Source organism: Delphinus delphis, chromosome 8 (assembly GCF_949987515.2).
Source record: "Delphinus delphis chromosome 8, mDelDel1.2, whole genome shotgun sequence".
Classification (NCBI taxonomy): Eukaryota; Metazoa; Chordata; class Mammalia; order Artiodactyla; family Delphinidae; genus Delphinus; species Delphinus delphis.
Genome location: NC_082690.1, coordinates 100,120,902 through 100,142,608, shown reverse-complemented (window position 1 = coordinate 100,142,608; position 21,707 = coordinate 100,120,902). Strand labels below are relative to the sequence as shown.

The 21,707-nt window shown below is 47.5% G+C and overlaps 1 protein-coding gene across 1 annotated transcript; it reads left to right on the top strand.

The window, feature by feature from the left end:
• Positions 1-10,033: 10,033 nt before the first annotated feature.
• PRPF19 (pre-mRNA processing factor 19) lies at positions 10,034-20,602 on the top strand. The gene is made up of 16 exons (XM_060018975.1): positions 10,034-10,251; positions 11,861-12,010; positions 12,193-12,269; positions 13,233-13,374; positions 13,458-13,531; positions 13,683-13,745; positions 14,628-14,669; positions 14,797-14,871; positions 15,188-15,263; positions 15,357-15,466; positions 16,889-17,044; positions 17,283-17,352; positions 17,586-17,671; positions 18,134-18,304; positions 18,451-18,556; positions 20,450-20,602. Exons 1-16 carry the CDS (start codon positions 10,233-10,235, stop codon positions 20,545-20,547), a joined length of 1,515 nt encoding a protein of 504 aa, XP_059874958.1. The 5' UTR covers positions 10,034-10,232; the 3' UTR covers positions 20,548-20,602.
• The last annotated feature ends 1,105 nt before the right edge of the window (positions 20,603-21,707 follow it).

Genomic DNA, 21,707 nt, shown 5'->3' with positions numbered 1-21,707 from the left:
ACGCCAGGGGATTTGGAATGAAGTGATCTTTGGTCTGCTTTGTGATTCTAGCAGGTCGCTTCATCTCTCTGGATCTCCTTGTTTCAACTTTGCTATTGTTAGAAAGAAAACTATAGGCTCGAAATGGAGTCACATTGCTAGGACAAGCCCCCAAACCGGGGATTAATACCTGACCTAGCTGAACTTTCAACCTCCCCCAGAAATGTAGTCTTAACTAGTCGGTCAGGAATTTTTTGGTCAGCACCAATGAGGCAATCTGTCACATGGGCTCTCTCTTGCCCCCAAAGGAAGATGAGATAATCTGCTATATAGACGCCTTTCATTCCCCATGGATAGGTTACCTATGCCTAAAATAATCTCCTTTTTTCTGTTTATGACTTCCATGTCCTGCCTTTAAAAACCCTTCCCTTACTGTAGCCCTTTGGAGAGATGGCATGCTGCCTGATTCATGAATCTTTTATAGCTAATTAGATCTTTGAAATTTACTGGGTTGAATTTTGTTTTTTAACTGTATAAAGTACTAGAAGGTCCTAAAAATACCTCTTCAATGCAAGTAGGTGTGGCGATTCAATGAAGTAAGGGGGGTGAACATGTTTTTAAAAACATCCAAGTAGCTGTCCAAATGCTTCTATCACATTGGTTGCCATAGGCAGGCTCCCCTTTGATGTTAAAACAGTTCCTGAAACTCAACACTCTAAAATAGAGCTTTTTTTTCCCTCCCTCCCTGAACCAGCTGTCTAATTCAGCCTTCGATAGCTCTGAGGAACTGACCCCAAGAGGTAGTGGGAGAGGCCAGTATATCTGTGACTTTGGCTAAATGGTATGTGCGATCCAGCATATGTCTCAGCAGAAGGTTGCTGCTAGCCATGAGGAACAGGTATCTCAGTTCATGATTTTAGGGCTTTTCTAAGTATGGGAAGATGCAAGAGTTTGGGTTCATAAAAAATCTTCCTGTCATATTTAACTATCTAAGGGCCTGTTTTCTCAAAGCACAGAGTGGATCATCCTGTCCTTCACCCTGAATTCCTTTCAGGGTGTACTGTAGGTCAGCAAGTACAGCAGCTAAGGACTAGTAGACTAGTCCCTAGTAGCCTTGTGGAACTGGATGGTGAGTGGCATTCCTTGTTTTACAGTGCCCCCCTGTGGTCATAAATTTAACCAAGGTTTGGCAGGCATTTCATAACCAATTTGTCCCATGAGGCCAGTAAGGCTTATTTCTAGGTCAGGCGAGGATTTCGTGGCTATGCCGCCTAATGTGAAATTACTGGACTAGACCCTGTTAATTGTAGCCATAGAAGTATCTGAACCACCTGTATTACTAGTCTGTCATGGTTCAGGAAATGATTCTCTCTTGTTGCTTCTTCCCATATCTAGAGTTACACTGTTACCATCATTTTAATTTTTTATACAACTGTATATTTGGTCAACTGTTTCAAGTTGCTTAGTCATCATTATTCTTGTTGGAGGCTCAATTACACATTGGGTAATACAAGAAATAACAATCTTGTAGAATAAGCAGAGTACCAGTAGTATAGCTAGCAGCATTAATGAAGTCTGAAGGAGGAATTTAAACTAAGAACTTTCATTAGGTGCAGCCCCTGGTCATACCAGTCACTATATTTAAGGGTAATGATAAATTGGCATTGTTCATAAGGTACTCAGCCCAATTTCCCAATGTTATTAATCTTATTATCCTTAGTATAATTTAATTGTTCCCAACATAAGGGGGCTTTTAAATTTAAACGACTGTAGCCTGGTGTTAACCATAAAAATCCATCCCATAATTGAGGGACAGTCTCTCCCAATAAGCAGGAGGTTATGGTTTTTGACTGAAATGTAGCTCATTATTCCAATTGAGCTTGAGTGAGTAACCTTTAAAAAAAATTTGTATTTTATGGCCAGGGTCAGAGCAGGTATGATTGATTGGCCAAGTGAGGGGGTCTCATCTAGTAATATCAATAGTGGCCTGAACGGAACTATAACTTCTTTCTTCTAGAAAAAAATTTCTAAGGGCCATTCAATCAGAGCCTTGGAGTGGAGAAATCCACCAAGGTAAACCAGAAGTACTGGACACAGGTAATTGACCATAAACCCAACAATTGGATTGATTTTTAAACTCTGCATAGGAGTTATGTACCGGTTGTAGAAACCAAGAAAACACTGTAATTGATCAGGCCCAGCATCTTGGAATAGCTGTCTACTTCTGGTGTTGTCTTTTTTTCCTGGTGCGGGTGTAGTTTCTCCTCTGAGTGTCGTTTTAAGTTGATGTTGAGGTCAGCAGTCCTCTCTATAGACCAGTCTGGTACAGAGGCCCTTTTGTTTTTTTGTTTTTTTTTTTCTGGTACGCGGGCTTCTCACCGTTGTGGCCTCTCCCATTGCGGAGCACAGGCTCCGGACGCACAGGCTCAGCGGCCATGGCTCACGGGCCCAGCCGCTCCGCGGCATGTGGGATCTTCCCGGACCGGGGCACGAACCCGTGTCCCCTGCATCGGCAGGCGGACTCTCAACCACTGCGCCACCAGGGAAGCCCCCAGAGGCCCTTTTTAAAGTGGGAGATGAATCCAAGAGTCAATTCCCTTCAGTTTCACTGCACATGAGCTAGTTAAGGGTACCTGATAAGGATCCTTTCATCTAGGTTGGAGAGAATTCTTTAAATGATGTCTTTTCCAGTATGCACAATCTCCTGGTTGCAGGTCATGGGGCATCTGATCTTCATCCAAACATAACTAGGGTAAGCTTCAGAAACAAGATTAGAATGTCCTTTTAAAAGTTCAATTAAACCTTACAATAATGCAACTTAGTAGAAAGGAGCCATCTAGGAGGTGAGTCTTCGGCAGTAAATACCGAAACTCAAAGACTGCTAACAGCACTAGAACTTAATATCCACAAAGGTATTACTGAAACATAATTCTTATCTCCAAAACCACCTTCATCTCTACCAAATATAGCCAAATTAAGACTAATTTGCTTGCAAAATGAGTGTGGTTTCAATAAACTTGGCCTGATTATTTACATAGGTATAATTGATCATATATGCTCTTTTAAATTGGCTTTGTTGGAACTTTTCATAAGGAATCTCAGATTTGAACTTTAAAAGTCCTCTCAAGGCCAGGAAAGACATGCCAAGGACTTGCCGTCAGATTCTGTTTGGAATACCTATAAATTTGGGTGAATCTCTTTCTTCTTGAGGTACAAAATATCTTGAGGTCCTTGCATCTGCCAGGAAGTGGCTTTCTTTATTCACCTGATAAGGCTGTTGGGGACCCTGTATACAAGATACCAGACTGTTTTTTCAATGGATTTATGGCCCCATAAAGTCAATCTTAGTTCCTTAAAACTGTCTGGTCATATCTGAGCCTATGCACATCTCTCTCTATTATGACATTCCAATCAAAACCTTGATAGTATAATGAATGTTTCCAATTGTGTGCTGTTATAAGGAGAGTAGATTCTTATTGAACTTATGCAAATAACCATATTGCCATGAAAATAAGAATACTAAGAGTTTCCAAATTCTGGAGGGATCAGGTAGAGAGAAAAGATAAATGTTTCAGTTCTGCTTACAAAGGTATAATTTACCAAATTGCTGTAAGTCACAGCTTAAGGGGAAAGGTTTGCATATATCTGAAAAACAAAGATTAAAAGTCAATAATATTTCAGACAAAAAGTCACACTTGTTGATCTTGATACTTCATAGTTTTATGAAGCCATGAGGTTTTCCATTCGAATTCTTTACTTTCTTACCCAATTCAGCAGTATAATCTGAAAGTTATCAGAACCCTGTACTTATCAGAAAGTCCTTTCTATGAATCTTCTTGAAAATGAAGCATTTTTGCAAAAGCATCAGAGCAAAACAGTAATTATCTATAAATGACAAGAGACTTTAAAAGGCATAGTTAAAGACCTGATTACGATGCAATTGTCAGAGAAATTTAGTTATTTTTGTGACATAGAATATTGAAATAATAACTAGAATTATGACTGATAACATATTATGACTGATAAAATTATTAATGTTATAATGTAACATTATATCTACATTCAAATTTTAGAAATTTTATATAATTTCTAGAACATTTATGTTAATAACAATTACCCATAAACTATAAGCTAAGAAGGTTGACAATGCTTCCCCTGTAATTTAACATACCAAGTAGTTGGGATTGACATATATACACTAATATGTATAAAATAGATAACTAATAAGAACCTGCTGTATAAAAATAAAATTAAATTAAAAAAAACAAAGCATACGAAATAGGATGTTAGATATTAGTTTAATATCTTTCTTTGAGATGTTTTAGTATTCTCTGAAGTATCCCAAAGTTAGCTAGAAGTCAAAAGAACTTTGGGAGTTCCCTGGTATCCCTCATGATGCACGCACGGAAGTTTGTCAAAGATATCAAAAGATTTCAAAACACTTGGTCAAATAGGATCATCGGTCACTGTGAAACAATATTTATTCACTTAATCAAGTGACAATAGAAGATTTCAAAGGCAAATACAAAAAGTTGCAACAGATTGTTTAAAAGGTAGAGAAACTTTACATTCTGCTATCGAAAGCAGATCAATATTCCAAGAAAACTTTGCCCCTCTTAACAGAGAGAGAAAACCAAATTCTAATTTTGTACCAGCTTATTTTTAATACTAAAACTCATTCAACCAACTAAATTCATTCCAGTCTTCACCAGTCCTTATCACATACAAAACTCTTTTCCTAGATAACCTTCCATAACTTTCTTTTATACCTTCAGATTTTGTCCTATGCTTTCCCTTTCTCTCTCTCTCTCTCTTTCTCTCTCTCTCTCTCTAACTTCTTTTTAGGACAAAATTACTTCCTTTTCCCTTAACAAAATTCATTTCCATTCCCTAAACCTTCTTTTTCCTTTGCACACAAATATATTTTCCTTATTAATTTTTGGAAGTTTTAATTATATATTTTAATTACGTTCTTTAACCTTTAAAAACCTTAATTTCTAGTAAAAGCTAAGAGGTAAGCAATTATGAACTGTCTCTTAATTAGCATTCTGTAGAATGGCAAACTTATTAACTCTATAATTTCTAAAAACATGTGCTTTCTTATTAAAAAAAGTCTCAATTAATAGTTCTAAATATTATTAGTTTCTCTGTAGAGGGAAGCCTATGTTACTGTTTCAGTATCTTATTTTATTTGTAAAGGATCTAGATAGTCAATAAACTTCTAGATATTCAATAAACTTTAACTTAGCAAAACTCTAAAGTTTCAAGTTACCAAAAACCTGGAGAAACTATTTTTAAGAAGACATACAATAAAACGTAATTTTTCCTAAAGAGTTCATCTAAAAACTCTTATCTCATTTACATTTAATTGACTTGTAAAAATCTTACTACGGCAAGTTATTTTTCTTGCTGACAAATTTTGTAATAGAGATAATAAGATCTTATTTGACTTTTAGTAAACCTACCTACAATAAAAATATTACACTTACTGCTGATTACTTTAAAGACATCTCAAGTCACCAGTATTAATTAAACCAACAAACTTAAACTAACTTAATACCAAATATTAATTTAATACTGAATATTTCCCAGATCATATGAACCTGAAATCCATTTGGGTTAGTTTATTTATATTTCTGAGAATTTATATAAGTGCTTAATTTCACTTAAACCAACTGAATAGAACTCATTTACAAATTAATGTTGGCAATATCACCTGCAGGTAGAAACATATCATATCTATAACATACACACAAACATGTAGACAACACAACCAGAGATCTCAAAGCTTCACTTAAAATTTAGTCATGAATTGGATATTACAATATAAAACTCATTTGTTTATATAACAGAATAAGTTGTTTACTTGCTTGAGTTTAAAAAGGCCTCTTTTCCATTTTTTCGTCTCCAGTGTCAGGAATTGGAGATGGTCTAGATAGGTGAGAGTTCCTGAGAGCCCTGGTAGAACATTTACATCTCAAAGGCACAGGGAGAGAAATGCAAGCTCCTCCTAGAAGGACTTTTGTTCCGTTAGGTTCAGAATTTTGAAAAGATGTTTTATCAAACCGATTTCTCTAACAATGCAAAAACCAGTTTTGGAATGTTAAAAGAGCCCCATCTTGGCCATTTCAGGGTGGGATTTCCTTTAGGTCCCAGTTAAGTAAGTACTTGCAAAAGTGTAAGTTCTGTGAATACATGAACCTGACTGGGGTGTTAGTTGGAGGTTGGCTGTTTGATGCTCCTCTTTTCTTCTTTTGGGAAACCCTATCCCACATTTTAAAGTTGGTTTGTCAGGATAAAATTACTACTGAAAACTGTATGGTGGCCCAGGTGCTGTTTGTAAGCTTAATTCCTCTAAGGTGTCACCTTAGGGTCATTTCAGCTCTTTTACCTGTCTCGGTTTCTCCTTCTAGCAATCTAAAACCCCCGCAGGTGCTCGGAGCACCGGACGGCCAATCCTTATGTGTGCATCCCTGGATAAGTGACTTTTTAAATTAATGAGTGGGAGACTTCCCTGGCGGTCCAGTGGTTAAGACTCCGTGCTTCCACTGAAGGAGCCACGGGTTCGATCCCTGGTCAAGGAACCAAGATCCCGCATGCTAGAAAGTGTGGCCAAAATTTAAAAAAATAAAAACAACAAGAACAACAAAGAACAAAAAAGACCCCAAAAACCTATAGGAAAAAAAATAACATAAATCAATGAGTGGGTTTCCCTATGGGGTTGTGGTACAGTATGAGGACTCACCTCCCCCTCTCCCATAAATTTCTCAGTTGCCTGAGAAAGCTGAAACCAGCTGGGAAGAGCTATGTCTCTTATCTTTGGAGCTGAAAGCTCTCATATGCTATCTTCACTTTTATTCTGACAAACCCTGTTAAAGTTTATGAAGCTGATTTGAGGAAAGACATCAGGTCAGCCTCCCACCCAATCACCCAGTCCGATCGCACTGAAAGACTCCTCAGTCAGTGTCTTTCAGCAACTGAGCAAAATCTTCCCAGTGTCTCTCAACTGGGGAATAAGGCACCTCTTCTTGAACCTAAGTTGAAGGATAACCCGCTCCTCATACCAAGGGGTTTAACAACCTCTGAATTAAACTCAGGATTGTCAACCAAGACGAGAGATCTGAGCTTAGGAGAGACTCAGATAAATTCATCTGGACACACCAAGGAGGCGGATGAGCGCAAGGGGCCCTTGCTGGTACCAAGGGTCTGGATCCTAGAGTTTACACAAAGGAGAGAAGTCTGCTCTGGGTTTCTCCCCTCATGGCCACCAAAACTCAACTGACAAAAAAGTGCACAACATACGAGCTGTGAGTTGAGTTTTATGCATTGTCTTACTGAGGACTAGAGCCCGGGAGACAGCCTCTCCAATAGCTCTGAGGAACTGCTCCAGAGGGGTAGGAAGAGAGGCCAGTATATGTGTGATTTTGGCCAAGGAGTATGTACAATCCAACATCTCAGTAGAAGGTTACTGCTAGTCACGAGGAACAGGTATCTCTGTTCATGATTTTTTTTTTTAATGTTTGGGATTTCATTTTAATTAATTAATTAATTAATTAGGCTGCACTGGGTCTTAGTTGCAGCACAGGGGATGCCGTGTGCAGGATCTTTGTTGTGGCATGCGGGATCTTTAGTTGCGGCATGCGGGATCTAGTTCCCCGACCAGGGATTGAACCCAGGCCCCCTGCATTGGGAGCGTGGAGTCTTAACCACTGGACCACCAGGGATGTCCGTTTCACTTCATGATTTTAGTGCTTTTCTAAAGTATAGGAAGATGCAAGAATTGGGGTCATAAAAATTCTCCTGTTACATCTAAGGGCCTGTTTTGTGCATTTTTCCAAAGCACAGCGTGCCTCATCCTGTTCTTTGTCCTGAATTCTTTTCAGGGTGAACTGTAGGGCTGCGATTATAGTGGCTAATGATTTAATCCTTATAGGACTGGATGATAAGTGACATTCTTTGTTGCACACAGACTACACATGAGTAGCAATCAGTCTGTCCCCATGTCAGATTGTTTCTTTCCTTCAGATGTTTCTCAGACACATCCATCTTCCTCTGGACCTTCATCACTTCCTGCCTTGGCTAAGGGTCTCTTTCTTCCAGAACAGGCTCTGGTAGCATCCTGGGCAACACCTTCCAGCCTTTCTCACAGTTGCAACTTCACATTTGCTTGTGAGATCGTTTTTGATTTGTAGGACTACCAATCTCATGTCACTTGGATTTTCCTGTGCAGGAAATATAACTTTTTTTTTTTCTTATGACAAGTTAATTTCTTTTCAACTCTCTTTTCCATCTGAGTGGTAGGAACACTCTTAGTTCAGGGTTCTTCCCACCCTTGTTTTACAGGTTGTACACACCTTTTGGAAAATTAACATAGGGCCAAAGCGTGGAGGGGAAGAATTCACCTAATCCTCTTAGTTGTTTGAGCTGCATTGTCCTGGTTAATCCTCTGTCAGTTGTCCACACAGGTTGCAACTAAATCTTCCTGGGAAATGGAGCTTCTGAGTTATTGACCAATGTGTACCTTTGCTTCCCAAGGAGCAGCAGCCTTGGCCTGGGGGAGCAGGGCATAGAGTTCCAGTCTCAAGAACCCACTGACAGCTATGCATACAGCCCATTCCCCCACCTCTTTCCTTCCCAGCCTTAGGTAATCTTTATCTCCTTTGTGGGGAGATTGAGACTGGGGGCAGTGGGGAGGAACCTGAGATCATGTTCTCACCTGTAATAGTTACTCCAAAATCAATTGCCCCGAATCCTTTCTATTCCCTGAGGGGCTTGTTTTGAAACTCAGAAGCCTTGAAATGACTCCCCATTTCCTCCATCTTCTGTCACAGCCATAAGCTCCCCAGCACAGGGACACCTCTGGTTTTGCTCAGAGTGCTATCCCCAGTATCAAGTACAGAGCCTGACTAGCACATAGTGGATACTCAATAGATTTGTCCAACAAATGAATTATTGAGTCTTTCTCTCTCCCCCTCCAACCCATCCAGTTAATGTCTTCCAGAGGAATCTTCTGGAAATGTGGTTATCACTCCATAGCTGATCTGCTGTCCGGCTGTGAACCCAATCAAGTCTAACCACCTCAGGTTCAAGGTCCCCTCTAAACGGATCCATTTTATTTCCTACCACATCCAAGTACTTACGATGCCTGGCCTGTCACGCAGCCTGTTATTCAACCAACAATAGTTATGACGTTCCTGCTCTGTGTTGGGCACCGTGTTAGACTCTGAGAAACAACAGCGACCGGAACAATCATGGTTTCTGCCATCACGGACTTTATGGCCTAGCGGAGAACCCAGACAGCAAACAGATACTTGTACATAATTAAATAATTAAATGAGTATAGTTATCCAGAGTGGCTCAGGGGAGAATGACAGGGCACCGTGACTAAAATTCAGTCAGGGGTCAAGAAAGACGCTCCAGAGGAAGTACCATTTAAGGTGTGATTTGAGTTTACTTTGGAGCGGATGGGAGGGGAGGGAAAGAAGAGAGGGAGTTGAGGAAAGTGTTCTGGGCAAACATAACTGGAACCAGCCAGAGTGGGTAAGTTTGAGGACTTAAAAGGCCAGTGTGGATGAGCAGAAGGTGAGGACTTGCCCAAAATCACACAGCAAATTGGTAGTAGAGGCAAGACCAGAACAGTTTCTTGGCCAGTGTTAGTTTCTCTACCCATCTGCACCTGCGCCTACTTCACTGGGTCTTTCAAAGCGTATTCCGAGAAACACTTGCCCGAGAATCACGTGGGGCACGCACTGACAACGCATACTCTCTAAAGTAGACCCCAGGAAGATACATTTTAAGAAGTTCGTTAAGAAATTCTCGCATACACCAAATTTTGCAAGACTACGGTCTCACGGTCCCCGCCAGCTCCGGTCTCAAAAGGGTGTCGCTGAATTGATTGGCTTTAAAGTCCCACTGCGTCATGGGAAATGTAGTTTCGGTCTCCTTTCCTAGCCCCTGGGAGCGCTTTACGGAACGAGCCGAGAGGGCCCGGAAATAGCCGAGTAGTTCCTGGCGCGCCCTTTCCTGCCCGATTGCATTCTGGGAAAGGGCAGCTTCCGTTAAGTGCCCGAGGCTGAGGCGCGCGACCGGTCGCGGTCCCACGTGAAGCCCTAAGCGAGCGTCGCTCGGCGGGGCTGCTCCCCGCTCTTAGCGGAGCGTGCCGGAAGCAGCGGGGAACCGGAAGTGGCCCGCGGAGGCTCGGAAGCTGATCCCGGAGCCCGGTGTGAGGAGCCTCGGAACGCAGCGACGGCGCCATGTCCCTGATCTGCTCTAGTGAGTATTGGCTGCGGCCGATCTCGGGTCGCAGGAGGCCGGAGAGCCGAGCGGGAGGATATGCGGGCCGCTGCGACGCCGGGGTTGGGGCGGAGGTGAAAATAGGGCTCCCGGGAGGCAGGGCGGCGGCCTGTCAGCCCGGGGGTCCTCCTTAAGTGGGAGGTGCATTTGCGCTGCGCTTCACAGTTTACATAACGCCTCAAGCGTATTGTCGCAGGCAGCACTGAGGCCACCCATCTCGTTTGCGCAGTGGAACTGAGGCCTGGATAGAGGGGAGCAGGTGCAGGGGAAACAGGAAACCCTAGGGCTTGTGCAGGATCCGCCTCCGCTGGCGCAGGGATGCGGGCCTCAGTTTCCCCATCTGCAAAATGAAGGCCTTGGCACTGGATGTTGTCTGAGGCGCCTCGCTTGGGTAGGCAGAACTTCTGCAATTTGCAGAAGTCGCACAGTAGGTTAGAGGCAGTGACAGGGCTGGAAGCCAGGTCTCTGTTGGTTTACAGCGCGCTTGCAAGACTGTGATCTCGTTATATCCTCATAAGAATTCTCCAGAGCAGAAATAAACATCTGGTTTTACAGATAAGGATGTAAGGCTCAAGGAGAGTGTGGCTTTTGTAAAACAGTACAGCTAGGAAGTGGCAGAGCTGCATGATGGAGCCAGGTTCTCTGACCCTGAATCCATGCTCTTTTCACATACCTTGTCCTGTCTTTCCTTTAGGTGTTTTATTGAGGCGTGCAGAGGTTTTGCATTCTCATTGTTCATCCGGGTATTAGATTCTCATTTTTCTCTCTCTTGGCTTCCTAACTCTCAAGCCCTTTACTCTTCTCAGAACCTCTCCGTAAATCCAATACAAAGGGAAGACGGAGCGAAAGGAAATGTGACTAGAAAAAGGAACCTTACGCCTTAAAGAAATGACGGTGTGCAAAGTATTTTCACATTCATTGTTTGAACCTTGAGAAAGCTCTTTTCTGTTTTTCCCAGCTCCGTCCTTCCTGTCATTTGCTCATCGTTAGATGTTTACTGAGTGCCCGCTGGGCATCTGCATTGTTCTGGAAGGCAGAGACCAGCTATAATCCCTGTCCTCGAGGGGTGTAAATGATAGCTCTGTCGGGGGTTGTTGTGAGGATGAGTTAAGCAGTGGAGAATGTTTACAGTCGCCCTTGGCACCTAGTAAACACCGTGTAAATGCTTTTCGTTATCATAGCACTTGGTACCTCGCTTTGTAATTTCTCTGTTTGAGAATCCATCTAGGCTCTAGTTTGAGACTTGAATGGCTTTGTGTGTATCTCTCTGTCCTGCGGTATAATGGGTGCCTAAGCATCTTTGTTCAAAAATGAGATGGGTGGGGACTACTGACTGCTCTCTAGGTGCCTGGCTTTAGTAGTCCTGTAATAATTATTTATTGACTATCTGCCTGTCAGGAGACTGATGGAGAAGCTAGTTAGGTGGCTGGAAGATGTTCTGGGTACCGTCCGAAACTGGCTCGGTGTCACGTCTCAATTGCTGTTAGCTGAGTGTAGGGACGTGTGGTCTTGTGGCGGCCAGTAGTAGGTGGAGCATCCCTGTGGCCCTTTCACCACCCCAGGCTCACTGCCTGCCTTTTCTCCGCAGTCTCCAATGAAGTACCAGAGCACCCGTGTGTGTCCCCTGTCTCTAATCACGTCTACGAGCGGCGGCTCATTGAGAAGTATATTGCAGAGAATGGCACGGATCCCATCAACAACCAGCCTCTGTCCGAGGAGCAGCTCATCGATATCAAAGGTGCCTGCTGGCCGCCTCAGTCCAGGGCCGTCCTAGCCCAGGGCCTGGGAGGGTGGGAGGGGGTGCCCACGCACTCAGGGAGGGGACGGTGGTCGGTTAGTGCAGGCTGAAGGGGAAGAGCGGGGGAGGGGCAGAGTGCCCTGGGCTGTGGGTTTTCACATCCACCTTCCCTCTCTTGGCAGTTGCTCACCCAATCCGGCCCAAGCCTCCCTCAGCCACCAGCATCCCAGCCATTCTGAAAGCCTTGCAGGACGAATGGGTAAGGCCCTGGAAGAGAACTGGTATCTTACCCACTTGAAAAGAAGGGATCACTGGGGCTTCCCTGGTGGCGCAGTGCTCGAGAGGCCGCCTGCCAATGCAGGCGACACGGGTTCGTGCCCCGGTCCGGGAAGATCCCACGTGGTGCGGAGCGGCTGGGCCCGTGAGCCATGACCGCTGACCCTGCGCATCCGGAGCCTGTGCTCCGCAACGAGAGAGGCCACAACAGTGAGAGGCCTGCGTACCACAAAAAAAAAAAAAAAAAGAAGGGATCACTGGATTAGGACGTGGGGGTGGGAGGGATGGAGCATTACTTTCTCTTTTGAGGGGAGGGTGAGAGCAGAAGAGGAGCCTGCTTCTTGACCTCACACAGATCTGGGCTCCACGCTTTGTTCCTTGCCCACTTGCCTTGTCCCTGGGCAAGTTGCTCGTATCCAGGTCCTGCTTTTCCTGACCGTATGACATGGATTAGTGCCTCTCTCTCAGGGTTTGGGGAGAATTAGAATAAGATTAGAGTATAAACTTCATGATGTCAGGGGCTTATTTTACTCATCAATAGAGCCCCAGCACTGAGAGCAGCGCCAGGTACATAGTAGGTGCTCTAAAGTGTGAATGAACGACTACATCTTGAGGATTGTCTGACGTAGTGCCTGACGCAGTGAGGGCAATCAATAAATAGCAGCTGTAGCATTTTTATTCCCTTTGACAAGGTGACGGCACGACATCTGAGATGTGCCGGTAAATTAGAGAAGATGGGAATGGGAAAGAATTGGCTCCCACTCCTGTCTGTGTGCCCAGGGTTTGGCGTGCGTAGGAGCTCGGGGGCATCTCCCAAAGCGTTCAGAGTTACTCAGATCTTGCTCGGGTCACCGGTACTGGTCTAGTCTTCTTATCAAGGGCTGACTCTTCTGCTGGGTGCTCCTCGTGCCTCCCCCACCCCCTCAGTGGCATCTCCCTCTCCCAGGACGCAGTCATGCTCCACAGCTTCACCCTGCGCCAGCAGCTGCAGACCACCCGCCAAGAGCTGTCCCACGCTCTGTACCAGCACGATGCCGCCTGCCGTGTCATCGCCCGTCTCACCAAGGAAGTCACTGCTGCCCGAGAAGGTAGAGCCTCTCGCCTGCCATGCCCCACTCTGGGCTGGGCCTGTTTTATAATAGCCTGTTTCTGACATTGTCTTCTCTCCCAGCTCTGGCTACCCTGAAACCGCAGGCTGGGCTCATCGTGCCCCAGGCTGTGCCGAGCTCCCAGCCTAGTGTTGTGGTGAGTGTCCCCCCAGCCTCGCCAGCAGCCCGCGCACACGTGTGTATGTGTGTGTGTATGCGCACGCGCGCACGGTGGCTCACACAGCCCTCCTCTGCAAGGCTCTCTGGCATTTCTGTGCTCCTCTCACCTTCACCTTTCTGCTCTTCAGGGTGCAGGCGAGCCGATGGATTTGGGCGAGCTGGTGGGAATGACTCCCGAGATTATTCAGAAGGTATGTCGTGCTCTCACTTGGTGGGAAGGCTGATGGGTCCTCCCTTTTCACTATCTGCCTGGAGTCCAATACGAATAAAAATCCCATCCATTTGGAGATGAAGTCGAGTGGCACAGAGCACAGACTCCGACCAGGCTGCCTGGCTTTGTGTTTTGATATCACCAGTTATAAGCTTTATGACCTTGGGCTGACTTAACCAGTCCTGTGTCTAATTTGCCTTCTGAAGTGAGGGTAATGGTACCTGCTTTATAGACTTGTGGGAATTTTACAGATTTTTATTACTCTTAAGTACCGTTTGTTGCTCTCATTACGGTTCTTTGCAGACTAAAACATTTTGTTACACGTTTTCTTTTTTTTTTTTTGAGGGAGACAGAACAGGAGTGATCATTTTCATTTTACAAATGAAGAATCTGTAAAGAATGTGAGGTTCAGATTCAAAGGCACAGCTCACAAGAGGCAGAGCTGGCCCCTGAGTCCAAGTCCAGTGCTCTGTTATACTCAGGGGATCCTCCTTAGTACGAGTTGATAGTGTGTGTCTTTTCCAAGCCGTTCAGGTTGTCAACATGCATCTCAGCTCTCATCTTAGTGGTGCAGGCGTGGTCTGGGAACCGTGCCATTTATTGCCTCTGGCCTTGGGCAAGTGACTTCACTTCTCTGAGGCTCAGTTTCCTACTCTGTGAAATAGGGTCATCAGCACCCACTTCATAAGGTTGGAATGAAAGTAAACAGAGATCGTGCGCAGAAGCCTTTAGTACAGAGCTCGGCAGGTGATGAGTTCCTGGCGATGCTCGTGAAAGCGTAGATGTGACAGCATTCGCCGTGTTGTTTTCCTGGCAAAATAATTTGTCTCACGTTGAGCCTATTCCCCTCTCTCTTCCCCAGCTTCAAGACAAGGCCACTGTGCTAACCACAGAGCGGAAGAAGGTGAGTCCTCCCAGGGTCAGGGGCGGGAGCTGGCCTGGAGGACGTGGCTGGCCCCTTAGGAGGAGGGGGGATGGCCGAGTCCTGCACTCACTCCCTCTTTTCTTGGGGGGCTTTTTCTTTCTCTCAGAGAGGGAAGACTGTGCCTGAGGAGCTGGTGAAGCCGGAAGAGCTCAGCAAATACCGGCAGGTGGCATCCCACGTGGTGAGTGGCGGAGTCCTGCAGACTTGGAGACACGGCTCTCCCAGGCTGTTTCTGGGGTGGGGCAGGTCAGCGTGGCCTCTGGCCCTGCCCCGTTTCTAGTCTTGGCTGCTGAGTTGTCAGGCTTCTCTTCCTGCCCAGCTCTGGCTTTCCCAATAGCCAATGAGGGACTGACTGCATCCAGGCAGAAGTCCAAGTGCAGTGGATGAGGAACAGGAGTCACTTATGTTCCCGGGGGCCGGGGCCGGGGCAGTTGGGCGGCTTTGTGGCCTGCCTTGATTCGGCCGTGACTGGGTTTGATGTGGCTCTCTCTGCACAGGGGTTGCACAGTGCTAGCATTCCCGGGATCCTTGCCCTGGACCTCTGCCCCTCCGACACCAACAAGATCCTCACTGGTGAGAGCGGGCCTGGGGACAAAAGTACCTTCTTCAGCAGAGGGACTTGGGTGGGCCTGACGCATTTTTGGATCTCATTTTGGTCCTCTTCAGGTGGGGCAGATAAAAATGTCGTCGTCTTCGACAAGAGTTCTGAGCAAATCCTGGCCACTCTCAAAGGCCATACCAAGAAAGTCACCAGCGTGGTCTTTCACCCTTCCCAGGTAAGGGCTCTCCTAGCACCCTCAGCCCTCATTCCTGAGCCCTGTTTCAGTGGTTTAGGGGCCCAGGACCAGACCCCCACCCCGTTGCCTCCTTGGTGAAGTGACATGGGCCTGAGAAGGAGTGCCGACTCTCCAGCTCAGGCAGTTAGGGGCTGGGCTTGGGGTCGTGGGGTTGCCCTCTGCTCTGTGTCAGAGCTCCTGAAGTGTGGCCTTCAAACCGGGGGGGAGAAAGGAATTGTGTAGTTTGAAAAGCGTATTCATTGAAATGTTTTATGTTAGAAAAGGGAAAAAACCCTACAGTGTTTATAACACAGACTGTAGGAAATAAAGCTCAGCAGGATCTTGCCTCGTGTATCTGAGGAGGACAGAGGGGTCTGTCTTCCTGCGGTCCTCCAGGCTGAGGGTGGAAACGCGACGTTAACCGCTGCAAGGGGTGTGGGTTAAAACAGACGGAGAGCTGCTGCTTTAGAGGGTAAGCAGCTCGTTTGACCAGATTAATGACATGGGATTTGAGTTTTTACGTCTAGGAGAGTTTGGGACTGTAGAACAAGTGGCTGGATGGATCAGCTCTTCCCAGAGTCTTTTCTCTGTACCTTTAAGGAAATTAGAAAGAGAAAAATAACATGGTGAACTTCTCATTAAACTAGATATGTTCCAATTGAAGCACTGTTTTCCTGCTTACTGTGAGTTAATGTTATTTCTCTCATGCAAGTGCATTGATGGAAGATGGTAGTTGGTTTTACCTTATAGTTTTTAACGTCCTAACTAACCAAAATAATTGGTTGGTGACACCACGTAAGTTTTTCTGGGAACTAACTTGCCCCCGGAATCCTTAAGTGTGGGATGCACTGGAACCTGCCCTTGCAGCCCCTTCCGGGCCTGGTACTGTTCAGACCTGTGCCACCCCAGACTATTTAAGTAAACTGAAATTTAAAATTCAGTTTCTCAATTGCACTAAGCCACATTTCTCTCTGGTCCTGGAAAAGAGTTGTGGGAAATTTCCCTCTGGTGCAGTTATCCTTTTTACCACTAGATGGCGGGGCCTCCCGCCGTTGGCCAAAGGCTGCTTAATTTCCCATTCTAATAGCATTTACCCTGGGGTCCTCTTAGGCATCGTAGGGGCGGATGGGTGGTTCCAGGCAGGGCAGGGCTGTGGCTGTCCCCAGCCCTCTTCACGGGCCTCTCACTGTCGTGGCCTCTCCCGTTGCGGAGCACAGGCTCAGCGCCCATGGCTCACGGGCCCAGCTGCTCCGTGGCATGTGGGATCCTCCCGGACTGGGGCACGAACCCGCGTGCCCTGCATCGGCAGGCAGACTCTCAACCACTGCGCCACCAGGGAAGCCCCTGAGCCCTCTTTTGTAAGATGGTTGTGGTCCATCTCTTCTCTGTCTGTGATCATCTGTCTCCTTGCGTTCCTTTTAGGAGCTGGTGTTTTCCGCCTCGCCAGATGCCACTATCAGGATTTGGTCTGTTCCGAACGCCTCTTGTGTACAGGTTGTTCGGGCCCATGAGAGTGCTGTGACAGGCCTCAGCCTCCACGCCACTGGTGACTATCTCCTGAGCTCCTCTGATGACCAGGTGTGGTCCCAGCCAGGGCCCCAAAGAGGCTCCTGGTCCCCAAACTCCTATATCCTGGGAGGAGGAAACATCTTACCAAACCACAGCCGGTTCCGCAGAACCCCAAGGAGAATGTTCCCTCTACCAAGAGGGGCTGGCCTTGCCAGGGTCTGCCGGCCTAGAGTCTTTGCCTTCCTGAGGGGCCACCAGAACCTGGGGACCCACTGTCTTACTGGCTCCGTTGTCTCTGTGTTTTCAGTACTGGGCCTTCTCTGACATCCAGACAGGACGTGTGCTCACCAAGGTGACCGATGAAACCTCTGGCTGCTGTAAGTTGCCTCAGAAGCGCTGGGCTCTTCATTTGCTGTGTTTTGTGTATTTTAATGTCTTATTTAGTCATTTGCTCATTTGTTCTAAAAACACACTTAACCACCAGTACCTGCTGAGAGCCAGGCGTGGCGCCAGCCCGGTGAGCAGTGGGAAGAGCGAGGAGCCTGCCTTGGCTGCACTTAGTCTTAGTCTCCCCTGGGGCGCTGACGCACGGCTGTCTCCCTCTCCGCAGCCCTCACCTGTGCGCAGTTCCACCCTGACGGACTCATTTTCGGGACAGGAACCATGGACTCTCAGATCAAGATTTGGGACTTGAAGGTAGGACGCGGTGACCTCCATCTGCGGCCCAGGGCTGGAGCTCTTGGAACTGTGCCGTGTGGTGAAGTGTTTATGGTACCTGGCCCCAGGGGTGTCCCAAGAGTGGACAGTGGCTGTGTGTGTGTGTGTGTGTGTGTGTGTGTGTGTGTGTGTGTGTGTGTGTGTGTGTGTGTGTGTGTGTGTGTGTGTGTGTGTGTGTGTGTGTGTGTGTGTGTGTGTGTGTGTGTGTGTGTGTGTGTGTGTGTGTGTGTGTGTGTGTGTGTGTGTGTGTGTGTGTGTGTGTGTGAGAGTGTGACAGTAGGTGTGGTCTGGGGGCCCCAGGCTGGGCACCACCCCTGCTATTCCTGCTGGTTGTCCTCCCTGAAGGATGGAAGAGGACATCTCAGAAGTAGGACTTTGATGAGCTCCATTTTCTCCCCCTGACCAGTGGGTGACATTGTACTCCCTGCCCCCCAACTGTAGGAGCGCACCAACGTGGCCAACTTCCCTGGCCACTCGGGCCCCATCACCAGCATCGCCTTCTCCGAGAACGGCTACTACCTGGCTACGGCGGCTGATGACTCCTCTGTCAAGCTCTGGGATCTGCGCAAACTTAAGAACTTTAAGACGTTGCAGCTGGATAACAACTTTGAGGTGCGCCCCCTCCCTCCCCCCAGCTCTCTTGGTCGCCTCTCCTCCTCATTTGTTGGTTATTCACTGAATTACTCTAAACTGCCTCTGTTTATCCCCAGTTGCTCATAGTTGCTGCTCTCATGTGACCTCTCTCCTGATTCTGGCAGGTAAAGTCACTGATCTTTGACCAGAGCGGAACTTACCTGGCCCTTGGGGGCACGGATGTCCAGATCTACATCTGCAAACAGTGGACGGAGATTCTTCACTTTACAGGTAGAGGCTGGCCCTGGGATGCTGAGGTCTCTGGGTGCCCTGGCCCAGAGGAAAGTGGGAAGATCTCACTGTGTTAGGAATTTCTAGGGGTAAGCTTGCATTTGCCAAGGCCGCTTTTAATCACTATCTGAGGCAATAGAGTTTAATGGCTAAGACAATGAACTCAAAGAGTCAAACTGCTTGGCTTTAAATGCCGGCTCTACCACTTGAATCTGTGTGACATTGGGTAAGTTACTTAACCTCTCTGGAGAATGATAATAGTACAGTTGATCCTTCACAGATTCAGCCAACTGTGGGTCGAAAATAGAGCAAAACTCGAGTTGGCCACACACTGGCAACTGTTAACATAACATTTATCTTATATTTACAGCTATTTACATAGAATTTATGTTGTGTTAGGAATTATAAATTATTTAGAGATGATTTAAAGTATGTAGGAGAATGTGTGTAGGTTATATGCAAATACTACGCCATTTTATATAAAGGGCGTGAGCGTCTGTGGATTTTGGTGTCTGCAGGAGTTCCTGGAACCAGCACCCCTCAGATACCAGGGGAGGACTGTACACACCCAGTGGGGTTGTTGTGAGGTTTAGCTGAGTTTATATATGCATACATGTGTTTAGATGAGTTTATATAAATATATAAACGTATAAAATACAAATGTACGTGATGTATAAACGTATAAATACAGAATAGCAGTACGCATAGATGTATGTGTTTAGAACAGTGTCTGGCACATAGGAAGGACGTGCTACTGTATCATTCAATATTGTGTCTTAGTCCACGGTGCATTAGAGCAATAAATAAGGCAGGCCCAGGGTTGCACTAACGGAATTTCTGGTCAGCTTGGGAAGGCAGATGTAGAGTGACTTCACCAGTGATTACTTAAGTGTGGTGCTAAGTACTAGAGAAGACGAGCGTGAGATGCTGAGACAGTGGATAGCAGGCTTGGCAGCCTCATAGTCGTGTGGCCTCGGGTATGTGACTTGCCCTTTGGAGCTGCAGTTTCTTCATCTTTCAGTGGGCGTTCTGACACTGCAGGTTGTGCCAGCTGGTGCTGCGGAGGCGCCTGCACGGTGACAGGGTGCCTCTTGCACCCTCAGGAGCTGGGTGAACGGCGGCTGCTGTTGTCTTTGTTGATGAAGTTCTTGTCCTCATTAGCAGGTTGTGGGCAGGGCACAAGCACCTTCTCCCACCCCAGATTCTCCTCGGTGTGTGTGTCCCAGAGGTGGCCAGGCCTGACTGTGTGGCCCACGAGTTTTAACCTTCACTGGGCCCTGGTGCTTCGGTTTGCAGCAGGGTTGGGTGGAGTGGAGGGCTGGAAGCACAGGGTGGCTTTGTAGTGGGGAGCTGCTGGGCCGCTGTGATCCTAGGAATTTGCACTGATGCCCATGAACTGCCCGAGCCTCTTCTGCCCCTGCCCCAGCCCTGCCCTGCGCCAGGGGCCCAAGTTTCCTGGAGTTAACCCCATGAGCTAGAACCAGCTGATAGAATATTCCAGTTACACACAGGGAGTCAGAACTAAATACATACCAACCAGCCTAGCTCCCAGTCAGTTCTCGGACTTGAATCGAGCCGAGCAGAGCCGAGTTGTAGCTGCTCCAAAAGCTCAGGTGGGGGAGACTGGCGTTCCACTCAGCCCAGCCACGAAGCCTGCGCGCCTGCCGTGGGCCAGCGCCGACTGAGGCCCTGGAGCTCAGTGCTGTGCGCGTCAGACGAGCCCTGGCCTCGGGGGTTGACAGGCCACGGGGAGGTCGATACGGGCAGAGGCCCGCAGGGTGAGGAGCACTGACGGGGGAGGACTGGATGGGTTGGGACGAATCATCAGGGGTCAGTGCTGAGACCCCGAGGAAGACAAGCCTCCTCACCATTGTCTCTTGTCTCTCCCCACAGAGCATAGCGGCCTGACCACGGGGGTGGCCTTTGGGCACCACGCCAAGTTCATTGCTTCAACAGGCATGGACAGGAGCCTCAAGTTCTACAGCCTGTAGGCCCCGGCCCTCCTCACAGGGGCTGGGCCTCATCTCAGTAGTGGGGTAGCGTTAGGGGTGGGGGGTGGGGACAGGGGAAAAGAGACTACTGGGGGGTGGGGGGTGTATGGGGCGGGACATTCGCATCATTTCCCTCTGGTCCGGGCGGCGGGCTGAGAGCCGCGGTGGCATGGACACCCTCATCCGTGCAGCCTCCGGGCCCGCTGGGAGCAGCCGTGGGGCAGAGTCGGGGTGAGGCTGAGCCACGGGAACTGTGAAGGGGCTGGGCCGAGGGCTCAGCAGGTTTTTGTAAGCAGCGATCTAGTTTTCATTAAAAAAAGAAAACACCAACACAGCCACCTTCCTCTGTGTGTCTGTAGCAGGGAAAGTCAAGGGGAGGGGCACCAAGGAGGACTCTGGCCACCAGGATGCCCATCGTTCTTTTTTTTTTTTCAATTGCACAACGGAAATAAACAAAAAGAAGCCTACAAGCCACTTGCCGGAATGACTCTTCCCGTCCCTGCAGGCCTTGACTTTGTGTTCATAGGGTCTCACGTCACTTGCCTCGTGGGGTTGGCTCCCACGCGAACCTGGAAGGGAGGGGGAAGGGCTGAGGGGCTGCCGGCACGCCAGGAGGGATCCCTCAGCCGTTTAGTCCGAGGTGACAACATCTGTCCCAGACTAGCTTGAATCAGAAGGGTTTCTGTAACTCTGGTGTTTGAAGATTTGAAATAGAACTGGTCCCGGGGAGACAGCCAGCAAACAGTAAATAAGCAAAAGGTCAGCGAATGCCCTATTTAATTAGGGAAATGAGGGTGGTCAGTGCGGCTGCTTTGGGCGGTCAGGGACGGCCTCTTGCAGATGACACTTAAGTTGAAGCCTGATTGACGGGAGCTAAAGGGGAGGTGGAGTGTTGCAGACTGAGGGGAGGTCCTAAGGCTGGAATGGAATGGTCAAGGTGCGTGGAGCAGGGGAAGGAGGCCAGTGTGGCCGGAGTGCGGCGCCACTGGGTGTGGCGCCGGGAGCTCATCAGTACCCTTAAGAAGAGTGGTCCCAGTAGAGCGTTGCGGCGAGAGAGAAGTGAGAAAGTGGGAGGCAGTGATTGTAGGTAAGGGATCGTGCCAGGGAGGGGAGCCAAGAAATGGGGTGTCCCCTTGGGGTGGCGGTGGGGTCAAAGCATA